The following is a 22844-nucleotide window of genomic DNA, read 5'->3' on the forward strand; positions in this document are numbered from 1 at the left end:
CATTTCCACTCTCCAAGGGACACTTATCCCTCAGGTGCCCCGTGGACTTACAATGATAGCACCTCTTGGGCTCCTCTGCTTGCATGGGAAATTTGGGATGAGTACCAGAGGAATGGGGAGGTGACCGTCCAGCCTCTTTTTTCCCAGTCCCAGGGGTAAAACAGTGATTCTGCTTTCTCGCAACCTTATACCCTTCTGCCAGTGGTTTATGTTTCATTGCAGCTTGTGCTTGCTCATAAGAGTCTGCATACCCAGCCAATTCACCCACTGCATTTGCCTTTTTGTCCCACAAATCCTGTTTTACATCATCACTGCACATATTCAGGAATTGTTCCTGAGTAACCAGATCACACATTCCTTCAAAGCTTGTAATGCCCTTCCCCCACACCCACATATCTACCAAATCTCTCATTTCATTGGCATAAGCCACATTACTCAATCCAAATCCCCTCTTAAGACTCCTGAATTTAACCCTGTAGGTTTCAGGCATAATCTCAAACTGTTTCCTTAAATTTACCATAGTTTGAAGCATCATCAATAGGCATCTTATTGAATATGTCCAGAGCTCTGCCAGTCAATTTTGCTATCAATGTGGTCATCTTCTGATCTTCAGGGATGGCATGGAGGGTGCACAGTCTCTCAAAGGTGATGAACTATTCAGCAATATCGCTAGACTCATCCTACTGTGGACATAGTCGCTCCAATTTGTGGATTTTTGGGGAAGTGGAGCCAGCAGGTGGATGATTTTGTCCCTTCAACTCCATAACAGCCAGTTCATGTTTCTGGGCTTCCCTCTGGGCCTCCATAGCTCTCTGTGGGCAGCTGCTTCTGCCTCCACTCTTGCTGTCTCTGCCTCCATAGCTCTCTTGTGAGCAGCCTCTTTCCTGGCTTTTTCTGCCTCCACAACATTAATTTCTAATTGTCTTAGTTCTAGGTTTCTCTTTTGCTTCCAGTCTGGCCAGCTCTAGTTTATTGGCGGCATCACTGGTACTCATTTTCCTGCTTTTTTGTGCTGGGCCACAAGCCCTCTGCAGTTCACTGAAACTGAAATGCACTCATCTCAGGGGATGCTTAGTTAACAGAGACTTTCACAGTTCAGCCTTTCTGGATAATTTGCAACCAGTTTGCAGTTTTAGTTTCTTCTGACCTTCAATCTTATCTATTTTGCTTCTCTTTCTGTCCCTGCTTTCTTCCTGAAATAAGCAAACAGAAAATAACAAACCAGTAAACACTTTGTCTGTTCTCCAGCCACCACACTTAAACACACTTAAAATCACTACCAGAACCTCAAAGCAATCAGCTGTGCACAGATCCTGCTTGACTATGCTACTGTGATGGGTTGGATCACAGAAACACCCTGGGAGCTGCCACCTGATGTGCCAAGACTACTTCTGCCCCCTGCTTTCCCTGCCAGCTCAGGACCCCAGCACCCTGTCTTGCTGAGCCAGACACACCGTCTGCTCCAACAAAGACCCAGAGTCTGAATTACCTGCCCCAAAGCTGCAGGTTTACCTGAAAGCAGCTCACAGAAGTGTGCTTGTCTTTAACATTCAGATGCCCACCTCCCAATGGGGTCTAACCCAAATAAATCCATTTTACCCTGTATAAAGCTTATGCAGGGTAAACTCATAAATTGTTCATCCTCCATAACACTGACAGAGCGAGTTGCACAGTGGTTTGCTCCCCCAGGTATTAATACACACTCCGAGTTAATTAATAAGTAAAAAGTGATTTTATTAGATACAGAAAGTAGGATTTAAGGGGTTCCAAGTAGTAACAGACAGAACAAAGTAAGTGACCAAGCAAAATAAAATGCGCAAATCTATGTCTAATCAAACTGAATACAGATAAGATCCTCACCAGTTCCAGGATGCTCCCTTTTATAGACTAATCTCCGTTTAGCCTGGGTCCAGCAATCACTCACACCCTTTTGTTCCAGTTTCTTCCAAGTATCCCGGGGGTGGAGAGGCTTCCTCTTTAGCTGCTACAGACCAAATGGAGGGGTCTCCCACGGGTTTAAATAGACTTTCTCTTGTGGGTCGAGACCCACCTCCTCACTCCTAGGCAAAGTCCAGCTCCAAGATGGAGCTCTGGAGTCACCTGGGCAAGTCACATATCCATGCATGACTCACAGTCTTTACAGGCAGAAGCCATTGTCCACATGGTATCTTGACAAATATCAGAGGGTGGCCGTGTTAGTCTGGATCTGTAAAAGCAGCAAAGAGTTCTGTGGCACCTGATTGTTAGTCTATAAGGTGCCACAGAACTCTTTGCCACTTTTATGGTATCTTGTATGTCTCCAGGAAGACTTCTCATGTGGATTGAAGCATTCCAAGATGCATTGTTCTCCAAGTGCTTCCTGATCCGGTACGTAACCTTGCAAATTCCTTCCTAAAGAAGCTGACCAAATGCCTCCCAAAGCTTACTTAGAAATCAAGCAAGTATACAGCCCATATTCTTAACCTCCAGTACAAAATGATATATGTGTACAAATAGGATGAATAGAAATAGTAGACCATAATCTTTACAGAGATATGTTACATGGCATAGGCAGCACAAAACATATTCCAGTTATATCATATTCCCATAAAGCCGTATGGGCGGTACCGTCACACCATTGTTTACAGCCAAGCCCTAAGATACAACCACATTTGCGCCAATCCCTCAGACAGAGACAAACACCAATAAGAGCTTTATCAAGCATTCTTAAAACTACAGTACCCACCTGGGGAAGTGAAGAAACAGATTGACAGAGCAAGACAGGTACTCAGAAATCACCTACTACAGGACAGGCCCAAAAAGGAAAATAACAGAACACCACTGGCCATCATGTACAGCCCCCAGCTAAAACCTCTCCACCACATCATCAACCATCTACAACCTATCCTGAAAGATGGTCCCTCACTCTCATAGATATTGGGAGATCGGCCTGTCCTCACTTACAGACAGCCCTGCAACCTGGAGCAAATACTCACCAGCAACTAAACATCACACCACAGAAACACTAACCGAAGAACTAATTGGTGCAACAAACCCCGTTCCCAACTCTGTCCACATATCTACTCTAGTGACACCATCATAGGACCCAATCATATCAGCCTCCCCATCAGGGGCACATTCACCTGCACATCTACCAATGTGATATATGCCATCATGTGCCAGCAATGTCCCTCTGCCATGCACATTGGCCAAATGGAACAGTCTCTATGTAAAAGAATAAATGGACACAAATCAGACATCAGGAATGGTAACATACAAAAGCCAGTAGGAGAACACTTCAGTCTCCCTGGACATTCAATAACAGATTTAAATGTGGCCATCCTTCAACGAAAAAGCTTCAAAAACAGATTTCAGAGAGAAACTGCAGAGCTACAATTCATTTGCAAACTTAACACCAACACTTTAGGCCTGAATGGAGACTGGGAGTGGCTGGCTCACTACAGAAGCAATTCTCCTTCTCTTGGTATTGACCCCTCTTCATCAAATATTGGGATTGAACCACATATATCCTGATTGAATTGGCCTTGTCAACACTGATTCTCTACTTGTAAGGTAGCTGACTTCTAACGGAAACCATTCTTGCAGTGCAGGCATTTATAGGCTCTCTCTTCTGTGTGGCTTCGCCAATGGTTATTAAGGTTTCTGCTATTACTGAAGCTTTTCCCACATGCTAAGTATTTATAAAGCCTCTCTCCTGTTTGGCTTGCCTGATGTGTAACAAAGCCTGATCTTGCTGTGTAACTTTTTCCACAGTCCAAGCCCCTATCAGGTCTCACTCCTCTGTGGCTTATCTGATGTGTAACAAGGTTTGATCTCTGTATGAAACTTTTCCCACAGTCCAAGCACTTAAGGGGCCTCTCTCCAGTGTAGATTATCTGATGTACAATAAGGGCTGAATTCCAACTGAAACATTTCCCGCATTTGAGACACTGATAGGGTTTCTCTCCCATGTGGCTTCTCCCATGGTTATTAAGGTCTGAGCAGTTATTACAGCTTTCCCCATGCTCCAAACATTGAAGGGGTTTCTCTCCAGTATGAATCGTCTGATGTGTAACAAGGTATGATCTCACAATGAATCCTTTCCCATATTCGAGGCATTGATAGGGTTTCTCTTTGTTAAGGTTTGTCTGTGGGACTGTGGTTTCACTGGGACTTTTTTCTCCTCCCTCATAAAGAATAGATCCAACACCTTTCTTCCTTGCGTGGTTTCCCTGCAGCCTCTCTGACCTGTGTCAATTTCCCCAGGCTTCTCCCTGTTCCAAGCACTGGGAAAAATTCCCCGCAGCTCTTCCCACAAAGGTGCCCAGTGGTTCCGCTTCCCCAGGAACTTCCTCATGAAGATTCCCCTCCTTGCTCTCTTTCACTATCTCATCACCTGGTGGGAGAGAGACAATCCAGACAGGACTCATTGTGTTGCGGAGAAAAAGGAATAGCACAAAGGGAAAAGCCCACACACTAAATTTGCACAGACTGAGCAACTGGATTCTGCTTCTACTTCCCACCCAAAGACTCAGAGAGAAGGAAAGATAGGAAGGAATCTCCAGTAGCTAATAGGGTGAGTGGAAAGTTGTGAGCAATATCTGCTGACTAAAGCCCTACTTTGAGTGAGATGAGGAAGAACTGAGGGTGCTTACTCACACCACATTTTTGGAATTCTCAACTTTTTCCTTCGTTCACCAGATGGTTTCTATGACAGTCCTCATCTGTATGGGTGCCTTTCGGGATCTCTCTTTCCTTGAAGGCCTGGAGATCGGGCACCCATGGCTCTTCCCCTCGCTCCACCCAGGCTATCAGCTTAGGTTTGGGAATGGGAAATCCTGCGCAGGTGGTGAAATTAGACCAGATCGGGGTGTTTGAAGTAGTGGGAGAGTGTCTGTCACAAAGGACATTCTCCTGCATTGAACGTGTCCTCTTCTGTGCTTGAAGATCGTGGAATCCAAGAAGATAGGAACATGGTCACTGAGTCCCCTTGGGACAGGCAGATATTTGAGGAGATGGGGAAAATTATTATACCCTCACTAGGCATTCCCAGGATCTGTGCTCTCTGGGGGCCTTGTTGCTGCACACCCTGCTCTGCTGTTAAACACAGGGGCGGCTCTAGGCATTTTGCTGCCCCAAGCACGGCAGGCAGGCTGCCTCCACAGGCACGCCTGCGGGAGCTCCACCAAAGCCGCAGGACCAGCGGACCCTTTGCAGGCAAGCCGCCAAAGGCAGCCTGCCTGCTGCCCTTGCGGCGACCGGCAGAGCGCCCCCAGTGGCTTGCTGCCCCAAGCATGCGCTTGGCGTGCTGGGGCCTGGAGCCGCCCCTGGTTAAACTCCTGCCTCTTTCTAAACCTGGAGAGCCCAGAGCCCTCCCCATGGCTGGAGCTAGTCCCAAGGAGGGAAGTGGAAAGGGATTTTTTGTGTGAATGGGAAACAATACAGATGGGAGAATACACAGCTTCTCCTCCTTGTAAAGCTGGAGGGATGAGGATGAACTAGCATGTCCATTAGCTTTTGACACCCATGTCCCACTGGAGAGGGCATGGAGCTGTGCATTACGCAAAACATTCCCCTCTGATCTAACTGACCAGAGAAGAACCTGACCAGAGTCCGACATACAGACCCCATGGCTTCCAATAACCGAGGGGACAGGAATCCCTTACCCAGTGAGGTCACCATCTCATAGTTCTCCTGCATGACATCCCTGTAGAGGGCTCTCTGAGTGGGGTCCAGCAGAGCCCCCTGCCCCTGGGTGAAATACACAGCCACCTCCTCGAAGGTCACCGGCATCTGGAACAACAAGAGTCCCCTACTCAGCACCTGCTGCCCCAGCCACAATCCCGCTTTTCACAGGGGAACAGGCCCAGAAAAACAGAATTCCCCCTCCTGCTCAGAGCAGCCAGGAGGCTTTGGGGGTGGGGGAGAAGTTGAGAGCTCCTTGTCCCCATCCTCCCCCCCCCACCCCAAGCAGATGGAGCAGGGAAGGGTCTTTTCATACCAACACCAGGATATGATGAAGTGGGCATGTTCGTTATGGTCTCCCTGAATACGGTGTGTTCCTCAGTTTTCCCAATGTGCTACTCAAGTATCGAGGTGCTGGGATATGAGTGTGTGATTTTTGCAGAGACCCCTCATGGGCAGGTGTGACTGCTGACTGACTATCTGGGCAAAGAGAAGTGCCAACCCTCTGGATCCTGGCAAGTGGTGGCTGGTGCCTATCCTTTGCAAGGAGCCAGCAAAGAGAGAGGTGGAGCTTGGGGACCTGTTTGCCCAGGAAAGGGACAAAGCACAGAAAAGGGGTAGCTGGGGGGCTGGAAGTGGGTCAGTCTCCTGGTTTGGGATTCAGTGAAGAGAACCCAGGGCTCTGGATGCCCCCAAGATGGACTTTGCTGTATATTCCTGATGTCTGTGCTAACAAGCTCTGTTCTCAGGCCACTTGTCCAGTCTGGCTGCAGGAGGGGATCTGGGAACAGACATAGGGGGCCTGGGAGAGTCTGGGGAGCAGCCACCTGAGACTGGACATGGAAATCCAGCTGTGGTGAGAAAGGAGTGTTTGCCAGGGATGTGGCTGGTTATAGGGGCAGCCGAAGAGCTGACTATAATGTTGCAGCTATTTAATGCCTTACACTGGGGAATTCCTACATTCTTGCAGCTGGATGGTGTGAGCTGAAATTATTTTCCTTATGGGGAAGGCTGTCACTGCTCCCATTCTGCTGGAGAAAGCATGGCTGGAGATCTGTAGCCATCAGTCACATACCTTCATTCTGCTGCTGTTTCCTGTGGCTGGGTGCTGCAGCCAGGACTGTGTTGCGGCAGAGTGGATTTGAGATCAGATTCAATAGGGAATCTGGGGAGTGGCCTTCTGGAGCCAGAAAAGGAGCGGCAACTGCAATGGGAAAGATGTGCTGGGCAGAGCTGTTGCTGTGGAAGCAGTTTGTAACTTCATGAGCAACCAGAAGTGATGAAATACACTGTTACCCACCTGTAAGGCAAACTGGTTACATGGTTGAAAACTTGCTTCTGACCAGTCTTGTTGCTTCTTGGCAGCCAGATGCTGTCAGCTGTGGTGGATGTGTTCAACTAGAGGATCTCACTGCTGCTGGGTTGTTTTATTTTATTTTATTTTTTTGCTGGGGAACAATATGCCTGAGAATACAAAATACGGCTGAGGGACTTGGCTACACTGAAGAGTTGCAGCGCTGGTGGTGGGTTTACAGCGCTGCAACTTAGTAACTGTCCACACCTGCAAGGCACATCCAGCCCTGCAACTCCCTGGCTGCAGCACTGGCTGTACACCTGGTCTGCTTGTGGTGTAACGATTGCAGCGCTGGTGATGCAGGGCTGCCCATCAAGTGTGGCCACCAAAAGCGCTGTTATTGGCCTCCAGAGTATTAGGAGGTATCCCAGAATGCCTGCTCACAACAAACCGGAAGAATGACTGAACTCCGAGCTCCCCCGAGCTGCTTATCTAAAAAACAAACACAACTGCTGTTTGCTCCAGCGAGCGAGCAAGCAGAGGCAGGCAGGGGAATTGCTCTGGAAGGTTCACAGCTGTTTGCTTGAAGAGAGAAGTCACATGGCAGAGGGGGAGGGGGGAGTCTGTGTTGAGCAGCTGTTTATGTGGTCTGAAGGCTATTTAGGAGTGCATCATTTGCATTTAGTGAATAAGAGAGGGGTGGGGAAAGGGCTCGAAACTTCTAAATGGATTGCAGGTTGGTGATGTGTATGTTCCGTCCTTAGAACTTGCAAGGCAGGGAGCTGACAGCTCCAAAAATCCACACTCTCTCTCTCCCCCACAGCCTCCTCTTTTGAAAAGCACGTTGCAGCCACTTGAATGCTGGGATAGCTGCCCACAATGCACCACTCCCAACAGCGCTGCAAATGCTGCAAATGTGGCCACACTGCAGTGTTTTCCCTACACAGCTGTACGAAGACAGCTGTAACTCCCAGCGCTGTACAACTGTAAGTGTAGCCATACCCTGAGAATTGTAGTAATCTTGGGGAGGAGGCTGGAGAGATCTCCAACAACCAGGACAAATAACATGGCCTGGGGTAAAGTGAAACAAGCTATAAACATTGAGTACAAATCGCCTACTGAGTGCTGTTTGTGTTTGCAGGCACCTCCCAGGCCTGTGACTGATCATGACCTATTCCCAGCCCTAGAAGACAGTCAAGTATTGGACACCATTGCAGCCCATTTTGCTAATAAATTAACAGACGTTTCACAAGGTCACTGAAGTCAAAATGAAGAGTAGAACCAGGGTCTCTAAGCCCCAGTGGAAAGTGTAAGGGTAAGGGTAAGCCCCAGTGGAAAGTGTAAGCAATTGGAGAGATACCTATCTCAGAACTGGAAGGGACCCTGAAAGTTCATCAGGTCCAGCCCCCTGCCTTCAGTAGTAGGACCAAGTACTGATTTTGCCTCAGATCCCTAAGTGGCCCCTTAAAAGATTGAACTCTCAACCCTGGGTTTAACAGCCCAATACTCAAACCGCTGAGCTATCCCTCCTCCCAATTATTCTGAGAGCTAATGTAGTGGGGCGTGTGGCGGGGAACTGAAGTGATGTGACTCAAATCCTGCAGCAGAGCCATGCAGGGGAACTTCGGTAGTTCAGTGTGCTTTGTATTTGGGTTTAATGAAATGAAATTAATTATCTACGTTGTTGTTTTTAAAGATTTGCTGCCTTGACACGATTTATCTCTGTAGGTTATGGAGTGATGTGCAACCAGACAAAGCTATTCCACATTTCAGCCATTCAGCACATAAAGTTTCTTGCTAGTGTCGCATCCTGGCATGTCTGAAAGTTGTTGGGCATTGTGACCAGCCAACTCCCGAGTTACATGCTTATAGGCAGTCAGCAGCCAGGCAGGCTGGAAAGGAACATGTCGTGGGCTGGCTAATGTATCTGGACAGATTTGGAAGCTGAGAAGTAAAGTGAGCCAACCAGCTCAAGAGCACAGCTGAACAATCCCTGATGTATGCATTTATATAAAGCACATGGCCCAGAGCACAGGCTGGAGAGCAACATATCACAGTGATGTTCAGGCTACCATCATAGTGACATACAAAGATATCCTCACTGGGGCTGGGTTGACACAACCAACTTGGGAAGGGAAATCCCATGTCTCTCTGTTTTACTACTGTGAATGCAGCCACTTTGTACATGAAAACCTTTTAACAAAGTTCCATTTATGAAGTATGTTAATCTGTTTAAGAAAGGTGCGGTAACCAATTACCTTTCAGAATCCATTGTTTGTCTTCCACCTCCTCCATAAGCATGTCATCAAAATGGTCATCAGCATCACTTGTATTGTTTGAAACATCTTGCCCTATATACACCTCTTCTTCCATTGCTGCTACCTCTGTGGGTTTTTTTTGCTGTCGTGAGATACAGTGCCATCCACTTTTCTAACCTCTTCTGTGGGTGTTTCTGGTTCAGTGTTACCAATTCCAATTTCAGTTCCGATTTTTCCCTCTGATGTGCTTTCAGCAGCTAATGTTGGTGGCTCTTCAAATGGTTTTAAATGTTCAATACTGTACATGGTTCCTAACCGTTTCCCTGAAATGGTTTGTAATTTCAGTCTCTTACCCTCAATTTTGTATGGTCCCCGATACCTAGTTTCCAGTACTCCTCCTTTTCTTGTTCTCTTTCTAGCATTCAGTAACAGAACAGTGTCCTCAACATCAAATGTTATTTCCCCATATTTAGAATTCTTTCTTTTAGCATAATGTCTGATACCAGACACCTCTGTGTTCTTGGGGAACCAGGGTGCAGTATCCAGCCTGACTCATGAAAGACACCCCACTCCCCCACTCACACAGCCTCTGCTTAAACCAAAACCCATCAGAGGAAAAAACTTGCAGAGAGCAGTGACGGGCATTGGGAGACACACCTAGACCCCTCCTGACATGGGTGACAAGATTTAGACATCTCCATTAGCATACAGAGGGGAGATCAGAGACAACTCCCCTAGCCTCAGCTGCCTCATGAAAGATGGGACAGGAAGACATCTCAGTTTACATATAGAATGGAGAACAGAGAACCACACTGAATTCTGGGACCAAAGAAAGCAGGGAAGCACTGCATCATGGGAATTTCTGCTCCAGATGCTAATAAACCGACATCTGCACACACCCAGCTCAGCAATTATCAGACCAATTCTAGCAATGAATCCTTAATTGATATACAAATAGTGAAGCAGCCTAGTTGCATTGTGAGCTCCCTGGAAGAAAACACCTCCCATAGCCAAGAATGATCAGCTCCTATTGTCTAGTCTAAAGAAAACCCTTGAGTCATCAGCTTACCTATGAACAAATCCAGTGTTCTCCCTTCAATCATTGTAGTTTCTCTACAAAAATCCCCAATCATCCTCCAGTCAGTGTTCTAATGCTTAGATCCAAACTCTGCATCAGTTCCACTGGGACTGCATATTCTCCTGACTGATCGTGTTGGGGACTATGCCTGTCTCCTGCCCACAGGACCCTCAGCTATCACCATCATCTGGTAACCCCAACCAGTTCAAGCTTCAGGGAGCAGTGAGATTCCCCCGCCCTCTTCATTTTCCTTTCTACCTTAGGTATTAATCTGTAATAATGTAGGTTATGTTGGTTTAGGCTCCTTGTGCAGTTATCACTATTATTCAGTAAATAACTTTTATGGTTCAGCTGGTTGCTTCTCCTTCTTGATGAACTTGACTCTTTTCTGTTTTTAGCTTCCCCCATTCACTCTGCAGCAACGCTTCTTTTACCTAAGCTAAAGATCCCTGCAATGCCCAGAATACTGTGGGGTTTCCTCATCAAGTAGGTTACTGCCAGTACAATTGTGTTAAGAGAGTGGGGACAGGGACCTGCTGAATCTGGGACACATAAGGGTAACAGCTTGACAGTGCTAATTGACCCAATCTGCTCAGACTTGCTCTGTTAATGTGTGTGTGGGCAGGCCCGGCTCTAACATTTCTGCCACCCCAAGCGAAAACAAAGAGTGCCACCCCCCGCCCCGAATGTTGCGTTGCATCACACCGCCCAAGTCCCCGCCCTCAAGCGTTGCATCGCCCAAGTCCCTGCCCCCCGAGCGTCGTGTCACCCATGTCCTAGCCCCCCCAGCATCTCCCAAGTCCCTGCCCCCGAGCGTCGCATCGCCCACGTCCCTGCCCCCCTGAGCATCGCACCACTCAAGTCCCCGCCCCCCAAGTGTCACCCAAGTCCCTGCCCCCGAGTGTCACATCGCCCAAGTCCCCGCCCCCGAGCATCGCACCGCCCAAGTCCGCCCCTGAGTGTCGTGTTGCGCTGCCCAAGTCCTCGTCCCCAAGTGTCGCACCGCCCAAGTCCCCGCCCTCTGAAGTGTCATGTTGCCCAAGTCCCCCGCCCCTTCAAAGCACCGCACTGCAGCGCCCAAGTCCTCGCCCTCCCGAGTGTTGCGCCGCCTAAGTCCCTGCCCCCCTGAGCGCGGGGCCGCTGAAGCCCGCCCCAGCCGAGCGCTGCACCGCCCAAGTCCCTGCCCACCCAGCACAGTGCCCCGCCTCCCAAGCCCCGCCACCGCCAGCACCGCGTGGCCGAACCCAAAAAAACCAAAACCAAACCTGGAATGCCGCCCCCTCCCAAGGTGCCGCCCCAAGCACGTGCTTGGTGGGCTGGTGTCTGCAGCCGGCCCTGTGTGTGGGGGTGGAGGTGTTCATACGGTTCTGGGGCTGGAGTAACCCAGCCCTCGGGAACCTAGGTACTGCAGGATAGCTCCATTGAGAGGGGACTTGCAGAAGGGAGAAGTAGAGCTTCATATGAAAACACAAGTGACACAAGCAGCACATTGATAGAATTACAGAATCCCCTTCCCCAGAAGAGTAACCCGAATAAATGAGCGTACCCCAAAGTATTGGGCAAATCTGATAACATCTCCCCAGTCAGGTTATGTGTGTACCTCTCCCTCCTCCCAGCCTGCTGCTGATCCCCGCTGAGGAAGGAAGGGGAGAGAAAAGGCCAAAAAGGATCCTCAGCATCTGGGCTTAAACTTCAGAGCAGAGGGAGGCAGTGTGAAAAGGAGATTGCAGGGAGTTGCCCGCGGGGCAGGGGGCACAGGTGGGAGAGGTGCAGATGCAGAGTGGGGCAGCTCAGAACAGCTGCTCCCTCCGGAGGCACCAACCTGCTTCCCAGGAAGCCTCAGTACATTCCCTGCTAGCGTAGGTGCCAATTTCTGCTGGCGCTGGTGGATGCTCGACCCCCCCTTACCCCGCCCCCATTTCAATCCCTTCCCCAAAGTCCCTGCCCCAACTTCACCCCCTTCCTGCCCCTATTCCAACCCCTTCCCCAAATCCTTGTCCCAGCCCCACCTCCTCCCCTAAGCACACCACATTCCAACTCCTTCCCCCACCCCCCGGAGTTTGTTACACCACGAAACAGCTGTTTTGCGGTGGCAAGTGCTGAGAGGGGAAGCAGAGACCCACTGAGCTCAAGGGAGGAGGCGGAGGCAACCTGAGCTGGGGCAGGGAGCTTGGCTGCAGGTGGGTGCAGAGCACCCTCCAATTTTTCCCCATGGGTGCTCTAGCCCAAGATCACCCAAGGAGCCACCGTCTATGGCTGCTAGCTCACCGAGTCAGACAAAGACACCCCTGCTTGCTCATTTCCCTTCCCAGTCTGGCTCGCCCCAGCCATCCCTAGCCTAGTTCCTCCTCCTCCACTCCACAAAGTCCCATCCTCGGCTCTACCAAGCTTGGCTCCAACCCCACTCTTCTCAGCCTCACTCAATCCCGCTGCCAGGCCTGACTTCCCTAGCCCTGCTCACTTACATGCTACAAACTTTTGCTCCTGGCTCTGGCTGGTCTCACAGGGCCCCCGCCATAGGCAGGGAGGGACTCTGCGCAGTTCTGAGCTCCCACGAGGTGAGGGAGGCGCTGGGTAGAGCCAGAGCCCTCAGCCAGCCAGCTGAGGGATAATTCAATTCCAGAGGATGGGAACAGGGTCACTGAGCCCCCTTGGGAGACGCAGGCAATGTTGGGATATGTACACATAAAATCCATGTAACATGTTATTGGTCTTGCGACCTAGTGTGGCTGGAGTGTGTTTTGACATGAGTGCATGATATGATATTTTGGCAACCAAAGTGAGAACTGAAGGGTGAATTGGTCAAAAAGAGCTGTTTATAAAAAACCAGTTTTGTCATGTCCCTGGAAAAAAAATGAAGAATAGGCAAAAGAAGGAAATAACACCAGTGGGACGGCTTTAAAACTGTGTAAGAATTTGAGGAAATGGCACCCCTTGGATCCTGGCTTCCTGCCCAAGACTGTCCCCTAGGAGTTGCAGATGAAGGCCCAGGACAACAGAGACGCCTCCTCCTCCATATAATAAAGGGTTCCACAAGCTCATAGACCTTCCAAAGAGAATGTGACACGCCTAGTAGTCTGTATCCAATCCATCATTGCTCCGGATGGCTGCCAACACCACTGGTAATTTATTGTCCCAACCTTTGCCAGGGACTTTCACCACTTTGCGAAGGGCTTGCTTGATAGTCTGATCCATTCTTTCTACTGTCCCTGATGATTGAGGATGGTAGGGGATATGTAGTTGTTGCTTTACTCCTAAAGCTTTTAATATTTTTATAATTACTTTTCCTATAAAATGTGCTCCATCATCTGAACCAATAATTTTTGGAGTCCCATAGCTACTAAACAGTACTTTCCACAACTTCTTGGTGATGGTCTCTACAGTATCATTCCTGGTGGAAATTGCCTCCACCCAGCCACAAAAAGAAACTATTATCACTAATAAATACTGATTCTCTCGTTGGATCTTAAAATAATAAACCTGTATTCTACTCCATGGCCCTACAAGTCTTTGGTGCCACAAGGGTCCCAAATTCGGTGATCTATTCCCATCTGCTGCACACCTTATACAGTTTTTAACCAAATTTTCTATGTCCTCTCGCACCTTAGGCCGTATTCCAAAGTGTTTTTACCTTAAAAGGGAGTATTTTCTATTTCTCGGTGGGCCATAGACTGACACAGGTTAATGATCTCTTTTCTTTAAAGTTTCTCAGGTACGCACTTGTCCTCTCCTGTTTTCTTATTCACTGCAGAGCCCCCTTTCATACTCCAGGTTCCCCAGCTTTAGGTTTAGCCTCCTGTTTTATGGAGCCCTGGACTCTTTAAATCACCGCCCAAATCCTGGGGCTCCTGGCTACTGCTGCTACCCCAGGGCTCCGGAGGCAGGGCTCTGGCTGCGATTTAAAGGGCCAGGGGATCTGGCTGCCGCTACTGAAGCAGAGCCCTGGGCCGTTTACATCACTGCCGGAACCCCGGGGCTCCCGGCCGTTGCCGCAGCTCTTGTCATGATTTAAAGAACCTGGGGCTCCCAGCCACTGCTATGGCAGCCGGAGTCCTGGGCCCTTTAAATCTAAATGTAAAGGGCCCAGGGATTTAAAGATCCCACCAATTACAGTTGAGGCCCCTCCCCCTGCTCAGGACTCCGGCATATCGCTAAGTCCTTTAAGTTACTTTCACCCTTGACCACTGGGAAGGAAACAGATGCGTGCGGGGAAGGCTGGTGGCAGAACCTCGTCTCACATCCCAGGAGCAGTTCAGGTTTTAGCCGAAGCCGAAGCAGTTGAGGATGTCGGCTGCTTCCTCTTCTCTGCTTTGCCCTGCCCAGCTTCCCTTTCAGAAACAGGATGATGAAAGCCCAACGGTGTCATGTGGGTCCCACCAGACAGCGGGTGAGACATATCCCACGGTACAATCTGAACTGTTGAACTGCTTAATTCTCCATCCCAGGGCATGTATTATCCAAGGATAAATAAAAATCAATGACTTTTAAAAAAAATAACCAAGAAAATCAGATTTCTGTTATTTAAATGTCTGTCTGGTGATGTTCTCCTCCTAATAAAACATGGCACGAATGAAATAACCAAACAATGAAACAACCAAATGAAATTAAATGAAATGAAATAACCAAACATTCATTGTCTGATATAGCTGGAAAACTCATCTGAAAAGTTTTTAAAATAAATCACTGCTTAAAAATGTATAGTGTAGGATTCATTTCTGGAAGGTACACATCTATCTCTGCATTGTGAAGAATATGTACTAAGGTTATAACAAACAGCAAGAATACATTTTTATGTAGAAAACCATGATTAAATGGAGTCTTCCAGACTAATAATTTAAATCAAATCCACCCTGCTGCTTCCCTGTGTGAACAACAAACCCCTCCACGCTCTGCTCACACACAGCCACCAGCCTTCAAAGTCACTCCTGGCTGCACTGAACTGAGTGCGACTAGCCAGACACTCAGGAACTTACCAAACAACACAGCAAGATAAGCCAGTTTTCCACTCCTAGCCTTGCACCCTGGGAAAGTGCATCATGGACAGCTCAGTCTGGTTACTGGGCTGGACAAACTCGGTCATTACTGGGTCACCCTCACAGAGGGGTTGGATAGGCCACAGCCTTGTTCTCTCCAGTCAAATCGTCCAAACACTTCAATGAAAACATACAGGTCCAGACAAAACAAGAAAATCACTTTAGTAACTGGAGCAAGGGGGTTTTCAGGGATTACGAGGGAGAAAGATGTCAAAGGTCACAACTGGTTAAAACTATAAAATTATAAAATGCATTTTAAATCCTAAATTTTACCAAGCTAAGGAAGATATGAAGCAAACAGGATTTCCCACCCCACCCGCTGTTGCAGGCAGTTCACAGTTCTGAGTACACAGGCTGGATTTCCTACCAGCCTCAGTCCGTACTCCCCATTCCACGGCCCCTGTTGCCTTTCAAGTCATATTCATCATATCCTTGCCTTCTGTAGAGATGGGAGAAGAGAGGTGAAACTGGAGGCAATTTTCTGTTGTGCTTTTGTACCACTCTCCTCTTTGAGGTTCACCCCCCAGCCGGGGGGCAGACGACAATTAGTCTGTGGTCTAAGTGAGCATCCAGCCGTCCTTCCGGTGAATTGTAACTCTCTTGTTCCCGGCTCCACAGCTGGTGAAGGGCCGGCTGAGCAATTACTGACCACTTAGCACCAAGCTGGTGTGCAGGTGCCACTGTCTCTGGGGAGCTCATCTGTGGGCATTTTCCAGCTTTACAGCATGTAACATACAGCAAACTCTCTGAGCTCCATGGGTAGTGCTGATATTGTTCCACTAAAATGTGTCTAATATTCAGCAGATGATGTCTTTCCCTATGATACCTCACAGGACATACTTTGGAGAAGATTTATCATTTTGTAAGTGTGGTGACCATAATAGCGTAGACCAGTGGTTCTTAAAAGTGTTTCATCAGCCACCCTCCCTGCCCCGCCTTCTTTGTGTCTTTGGTCATTAACGCCCCCACCCTCACAAGCACATATATTGCCACCCAGCTCTAATGGCAGAGTACATGCTGGCGATGCGACCAGCTCTGAAGCCCTCCAACAGCAGCACAGAAGTGAGGGTGGCCACGTGAAAAGTGATATTCCTCAATATCGCTGTTCACAGCAGACTTATCCCCCCAGTGACACCTCTACTTCTGTGCTGCTTCTCCACCTGGGTTTGAGAGCTTGAGCATTTATCCCCACCTCCCACATGGGCCTGTTCCTTCTTCATGAGCTCCAACCACCTGGCACCGACAGCCAGTGCTCTTTAAAAAACAAACACACACCACACAGAGGTCACACCTCCCTTGACACATTCCTGTCCCTCCATTGGGAGGCTCTGCCCACAGTTTGAGAATTGTTAGTGTAAAGAGTCACTGTGGAGATTGGCAGTCAAGATGGTAACATCTGCTCCTTTCCGTCTCCGGGATCCCCACAGAAAATGTCTGAGCAGGAGAGCGGAACAGATCCAATTAACACTAACCTTGCAAAACACATTTTGGTGATTTCAGCTATAAACATTCTCTCCAACGTTCAGCCCCTACCCCCAGCGAAACAATTACATGCTAGTTGCTTAATCCTTTCTTGCCATGTGTCACAGAGGTTTAGATCCTGTGTGGATTCTTCCATGTTTAATGAGGTCAGACTTCCATATGAAACTTTTCCCGTAGTCCAAGTACCTCTGGAGTCTCTACTGTGTGGATTACCTGATGATAGACAAGGTGTGACCTTCTTCTGAAACTTTTCCCACAATACAAGCACTTGTGGGGACTCTCTCCTGTGTGGACTGCCTGATGTTTAACAAGGTCTGACCTTTGTATGTAACCTTTCCCACAGTCCAAGCACTTGTGGGGTCTCTCTCCTGTGTGGATTGCCTGATGTTTAACAAGGTTTGACCTCTCTGTGAAACATTTCCCACAGTCCAAGCACTTGTGGGGTCTCTCTCCTGTGTGGATTGCCTGATGTTTAACAAGGTCTGACCTTTGTATGTAACCTTTCCCACAGTCCAAGCACTTGTGGGGTCTCTCTCCTGTGTGGATTGCCTGATGTTTAACAAGGTTTGACCTCTCTGTGAAACATTTCCCACAGTCCAAGCACTTGTGGGGTCTCTCTCCTGTGTGGATTCTCTGATGTTGAACAAGCTGTGACCTTCTTATGAAACTTTTCCCACAGTCCAAGCACTTGTGGGGTCTCTCTCCTGTGTGGATTGCCTGATGTTGAACAAGGTCTGACCTTTGTATGTAACCTTTCCCACAGTCCAAGCACTTGTGGGGTCTCTCTCCTGTATGGATTGCCTGATGATAAATGAGCAGTGACCTTCTTATGAAACTTTTTCCACAGTCCAAGCACTTGTGGGGTCTCTCTCCTGTGTGGATTCCCTGATGTTGAACAAGGTGTGACCTTCTTATGAAACTTTTCCCACAATCCAAGCACTTGTGGGGTCTCTCTCTTGTGTGGATTGCCTGATGTTGAACAAGGTGAGACCTTCTTATGGAACTTTCCCCTAAGTCCAAGCGCTCGTGGGGTTTCACTCCTGTGTGTAATGCCTGATGACGAACTAGGCGTGACCTCTGCATGAAATTTTTCCCACACTCCAAGCACTTGTGGGGTCTCTCTCCTGTGTGGATTGCCTGATGTTTAACAAGGTTTGACCTTCTTATGAAACTTTTCCCACACTCCAAGCACTTGTGGGGTCTCTCTCCTGTGTGGATTGCCTGATGTTTAACAAGGTCCGACCTTCTTATGAAACTTTTCCCACAGTCCAAGCACTTGTGGGGTCTCTCTCCTGTGTGGATTGCCTGATGTTGAACAAGGAGTGACCTTCTTATGGAACTTTCGCCTAAGTCCAAGCACTCGTGGGGTCTTGCTCCTGTGTGTAATACTTGATGACGAACTAGGTGTGATCTCTGTATGAATTTTTTCCCACAGTCCAAGCACCTGTGGGGTCTCTCTCCTGTGTGGATTGCCTGATGTTTAACAAGGTTTGACCTCTCTGTGAAACATTTCCCACACTCCAAGCACTTGTGGGGTCTTTCTCCTGCGTGGATTGCCTGGTGTTGAACAAGGTGGGACCTCCTTATGAAATTTTTCCCACAATCCAAGCACTTATGGGGTCTTTCCCCTGTGTGGCTTAATTGATATCTAATTATTTGTGTCTTCGAAATGAAACATTTCCCACATTTGAGGGATTGAGAGGGCTTCTCTCCAGTGTGGCTTCTCCCGTGATTATTAAGATCTGAGAGCTTATTGAAGCTTTCCCCATGGTCCAAACATTGAAGGGGTTTCTCTCCAGTATGGATTGTCTGATGTGTCACAAGCTGTGATCTCACAATGAATTCTTTCCCACACTGAAGGTAGTGCCATGGTGTTTCTTCCTTGAGATTTGTCTGCTGCACTCTGGGATCCTCCTCTCTTCCCCCACCGTTAATAGATTCATCCACTTTCTTCCCTGGGTGGTTTCCCAGCAGCCTCTCTGACCTGTTCCAATTTCCCCAGGATTCTGCCTGCTCCAAGCACCAGGGAAAATTCCCTTCAGCTCTTTCCACAAAGGCCCCCTGTGGTTCCACTTCCCCAGGAACTTCCTCATGATGATTCCCGTCCTCATTCTCACTCCCTCGCTCAGCACCTGCTGGGAGAGACACAATCCAGACCGGAGTCATTGTGTTGGGGAGAAAGAGGAAGAGCACAGAGGGAAAACCCAACACACAGACTGAGCAGTTGGACTCCGCCTCCACATTCCACCCAAACACTCACAGGGAAGGAAAGCTGGGAAGCAAACTCCTGCAGATAAGAGGCTGGGTGGAATGTCGTGAGCTATATCTCATGACTGCAGCTCTGAGCTGGCTTTAAACAAGGAAGAACTGACAATGCTTACTCACACCATATTTGGGGATTCTCAACTTTTTCCTTCGTTCCCTAGATGGTTTCTGTGTCAGTCCTCACCTGTATGGGGGCATCTCAGAAGCCTTCTTTCCTTGCAGGCCTGGAGATCGGGCACCCACGGCTCTTCCCCTCGTTCCAGCTGGACAATCAGCTCAGGTTTCAGAACGGAAAATCCTGCACAGAGAGTGAAATCAGACCAAATTAGTGTGCATGGAGCATTGGTGGAGCATTTCTCAGAAAGGATATTCCGTGAGCGGAACCTGACCCTGTGCTCTGCTGGAGGAACGTGGAATCCAAGAGGATGGGAAAATGGTCACTGAGCCCCTTTGAGCAAAGGAATTTGTCTGGGGAGGTGAATTGAATTATTACTACATACTCACTAGGTGTTCCCAAGATCTGTGCGCTCTGGGGGCCTTGCTGACTCACACACAGCTCTGCACTTAAACCACTGCTTCTTTCTAAACCTGCAGAGCCCAGAGCCCTCCCCAGGGCTGGAGCTAGTCTCAACGAGGGAGGTGAACAGGGATTGTGTGTGCAGCCAAGAAACAACACAGAGAGGACAATGACGGATTTATGCCCCTTTGAAAGCTGAAGCGGTGGGGATGGTTTAGCTTCTCCATCGGGTTTTGACACCTATGTCCCACTGGAGGGGGCACGGAGATGCAAGTCTCTCTCATAGGGCAGCTGTGCATTATGGAACCCACTCACCTCTGATCTAACTGACCAGGGAAGAACATGTCCAGATTCAGACACGGAGACCCCACGGCTTCTAGTATCTGAGGGGACGGAAATCCCTTACCCAGCGAGGTCACTGTCTCGTAGTTCTCCTGCATGACATCCCTGTAGAGGGCTCTCTGAGCGGGGTCCAGTAGAGCCCCCTGCCCCTGGGTGAAATACACAGCCACCTCCTCGAAGCTCACCGGCATCTGAAACACCAAAAGGCCCCAGTCATTACCTGCTGCTCCAGCCACAATCCCACTAGTCACGTGGGAGGAAGGATAAAGAAATGGAAGCTCTGGGAGGGCCAGAGTAGCAGAATCCCACCCCCACCCTGCTCAGAGCAGCCAGGAGGCTTCAGGAGGTGGGAGAAGGTGGGAGCTCCTTGTCCCCCCAGCACACGGAGTAGGGCAGGATCATCTCATTTCCCACACTCCTTCCAGACAGGCTGATACGGGAAGCAGAGCTCTGAGCCAGGGACGGGAACAGGAATCCTAGCAGCTTCCCTGTGTATTTCACAGCAGCCTCAGGCTAGTGGGGTCTCACTCCAGCAGTGGGAGCCTGGAAAATGTTCCCAGCCCTGTCCAAGGGGGTTGTATCCTGTTTGAGAAATGGGGGAATGTCCTGTCTCCCCTCCCCCATCACCAATGGGCCCACTCAGAAAATCAGCAGGTTTCTCATACCAGGTCTCCTTCCTGCCCCTGCCCCCCACCCCAGGAGCTCCCTGACAAGCTCCTACCGAAGATTGCTCCATCACAGACATTTCCCTTCCCTGCCTCCTGGAAGACGGGTCCATCTCGACTGAAACATGGATGCGATTCCTCAGCCTGTCAGGGCGAGAAGGGTGATGGGGGAGGTTACAGAAGGGGCTTCAGTCCATGTCACACCCCGATTCCCTCCAGACTCTTCAGACCCTCCCAGTAACAGCATCTCTGAGCCAAATGCTAGGAAAAGAACAGAACTAAAGGGGCCACTTTGGGGGATTTCCCCCCACTGCCCTGTAAACTCCTCTCCCTGAGGAACAGCCGGAGCCCTCTGGTGGCATCAGCTGAAGAATGAGCTGCCCTGGACTCCTGCAGCAGCCCCCAGGGACAGGCAGGCAGAGGCTGAGCCCATTGGCCCATCCACACTCCCTGCCTGCCCAAAGCAGCAGCGACTCCCGGGGGGCTGAGATGTGAATCCTGCCCAGAAATCAGACCAGGGCCCTGGGCAGACCCCAAATCTCGTGCGACACAGACCGCGCCAGCACGGGGGTGTCTGACAAAAACAACACGCTGGGAGCACGGTGGCGGGGGGGGGGCTGGGTTTTTGCCTCTGTTCCCCTCCCACCACCCCATACACCCCCTTCCCTCGCAGTGCCCCCCCTTCAGATCTTCGTTCATTGCAGCCCCGCTCCCCTCAGCCCCATAATCCCCCCGATCCCCCTGCATCGCCCCATCTTCCCTTCAGTGCGCCCCCACCCCCATCCGAGCCTGTTCCCCGCATCCCCAGCACCCGCCTCCTGCCCCCACCCCGCTCCCCCCGCCTGCCCGTCTTTATCCTCCGCCCCCTGCAGCCCGGGGGTGACTGGCCGGGGGGGGCGGGTCTCTCTCACCTTCCCTCCGAGCGGGGCCCCCCGGGGCAGGGGCCGGGCCGGGCTGGGGGCTCTGCCCTGGGAGAGGCTCCTGGGGAGCAGCGGGAAGGGCCCTGCTGGAGATTCCCCTCTCCCGGCTGCAGCCAGGGCTCCGGGCTCCCAGCACCAGCCGCCGGGGCTCGGGGATCTCGCCAGGAGCCTGGGAGCCAGAGTCACCGCAGCGGCTGCGAGTCACTTCCTGCTGCCGGGCCGGAGCCCAGCGCTCGCTGCCCCACAGCCGCCTCCCGGCTGCTCCTGGGTCCTAGCGATCAATCCGCCCACTGCAGCCGCCTCTGCCCCAGACCCTGCCCCCTGGGGACCCACTTCACTTGGGCTCAGGCAGCTTCTCCCCGTCCTCTGTAGAAACGTCTCCTGTCAGCATTCAGTCTCGCTTGTAGCCTCCCTGCAGGACAAACTGGGGGTCGGGTCGCTGGCTGGTCAGCCTGTCTGAGACTTGATAAACTTTTCTCTGCATTCGGCTGGCTAAGACCTTGCCCTAACCTGCCTCTCTGGTCACAGGCTACCAGCACTGGTGCAAAACATCTGGGTGTGTCAGGTGGCTGGGCCAGATTTGTATGGGAGAGAGAGAAGGCAAGAGGAGAGAGAGAGAGCAGAAGTGGGGGTGGAATAATCGTTTAGACCAGTGGGAGAGGTGGAAAATAAGCTGGTCTTGTCCAGCATACTGGCAAGAGCTGGTACACCGCTGACTTCACCAGCAGGGGGCAGCTTCCCCAGGCCAGTGATTTAAAGGGCTCAGGGCTCCTGACACTGGCTGGAGCCCTGGGCCCTTTAAAAAACTGCCCAAATCCTGGGGCTCGCAGCTGCAACCCTGGGGCTGCTGCAGCAGGGCTCTGGCGGCAATTTAAAGGGCCAGGGGCTCTGGCTGATGCTACAGCAGCAGATTCCTGGGCCATTTACCTCGCTGCCAGAGCCCCAGGGCTCCCGGCCGCTGCTGCAGCTCCTGCCATGATTTAAAGAATCTGGGGCTCCCAACCACTGCTATGGCAGCCGGAGTCTCGGGCCCTTTAAATCTCAATGTAAAGGGCCCAAGAATTTAAAGACCCTACCAATTCCAATTGAGGCCCCTCCCCCTGCTCAGGACTCCGGCATATCGCTAAGTCCTTTAAGTTACTTTCACCCCTGACCATTGGGAAGGAAACAGACGCATGGAGGGAAGGCTGGCGGCAGAACCTAAAGTCTCACATCTCAGAGGCAGTTCAGGATTTAGCCGAAGCTGAAGCAGTTGAGGATGTCGGCTGGTTCCCATTCTCTGCTTTGCCCTGCTCAGCTTCCCTTTCAGGATCAGGATGATGAAAG

General features: G+C 50.2%; 1 protein-coding gene across 3 annotated transcripts in view; it reads right to left on the minus strand.

The window, feature by feature from the left end:
* LOC127033282 (zinc finger protein 436-like) overlaps positions 1-22844 on the minus strand; it is a 49209-nt gene that overhangs the window by 19488 nt on the left and 6877 nt on the right. Inside the window, exons 1-7 of one of the 3 annotated variants that reach the window (XM_050921220.1) lie at positions 21510-21855; positions 20655-20742; positions 19998-20124; positions 19259-19372; positions 18389-18944; positions 17633-18136; positions 16154-17548 (exon numbers count right to left, since the gene is read on the minus strand). In XM_050921220.1, the coding sequence (XP_050777177.1) occupies positions 16957-17548; positions 17633-18136; positions 18389-18944; positions 19259-19372; positions 19998-20124; positions 20655-20711 (1950 nt within the window). In that variant the 5' untranslated portion in view covers positions 20712-20742; positions 21510-21855 and the 3' untranslated portion in view covers positions 16154-16956. Of the gene's footprint in view, positions 1-16153; positions 17549-17632; positions 18137-18388; positions 18945-19258; positions 19373-19997; positions 20125-20654; positions 20743-21509; positions 21856-22844 lie in introns of those variants that run through there. The other 2 variants (XM_050921221.1, XM_050921222.1) reach the window with 2 other exon arrangements.

This window comes from Gopherus flavomarginatus, chromosome 12 (assembly GCF_025201925.1).
Source record: "Gopherus flavomarginatus isolate rGopFla2 chromosome 12, rGopFla2.mat.asm, whole genome shotgun sequence".
Classification (NCBI taxonomy): domain Eukaryota; kingdom Metazoa; phylum Chordata; order Testudines; family Testudinidae; genus Gopherus; species Gopherus flavomarginatus.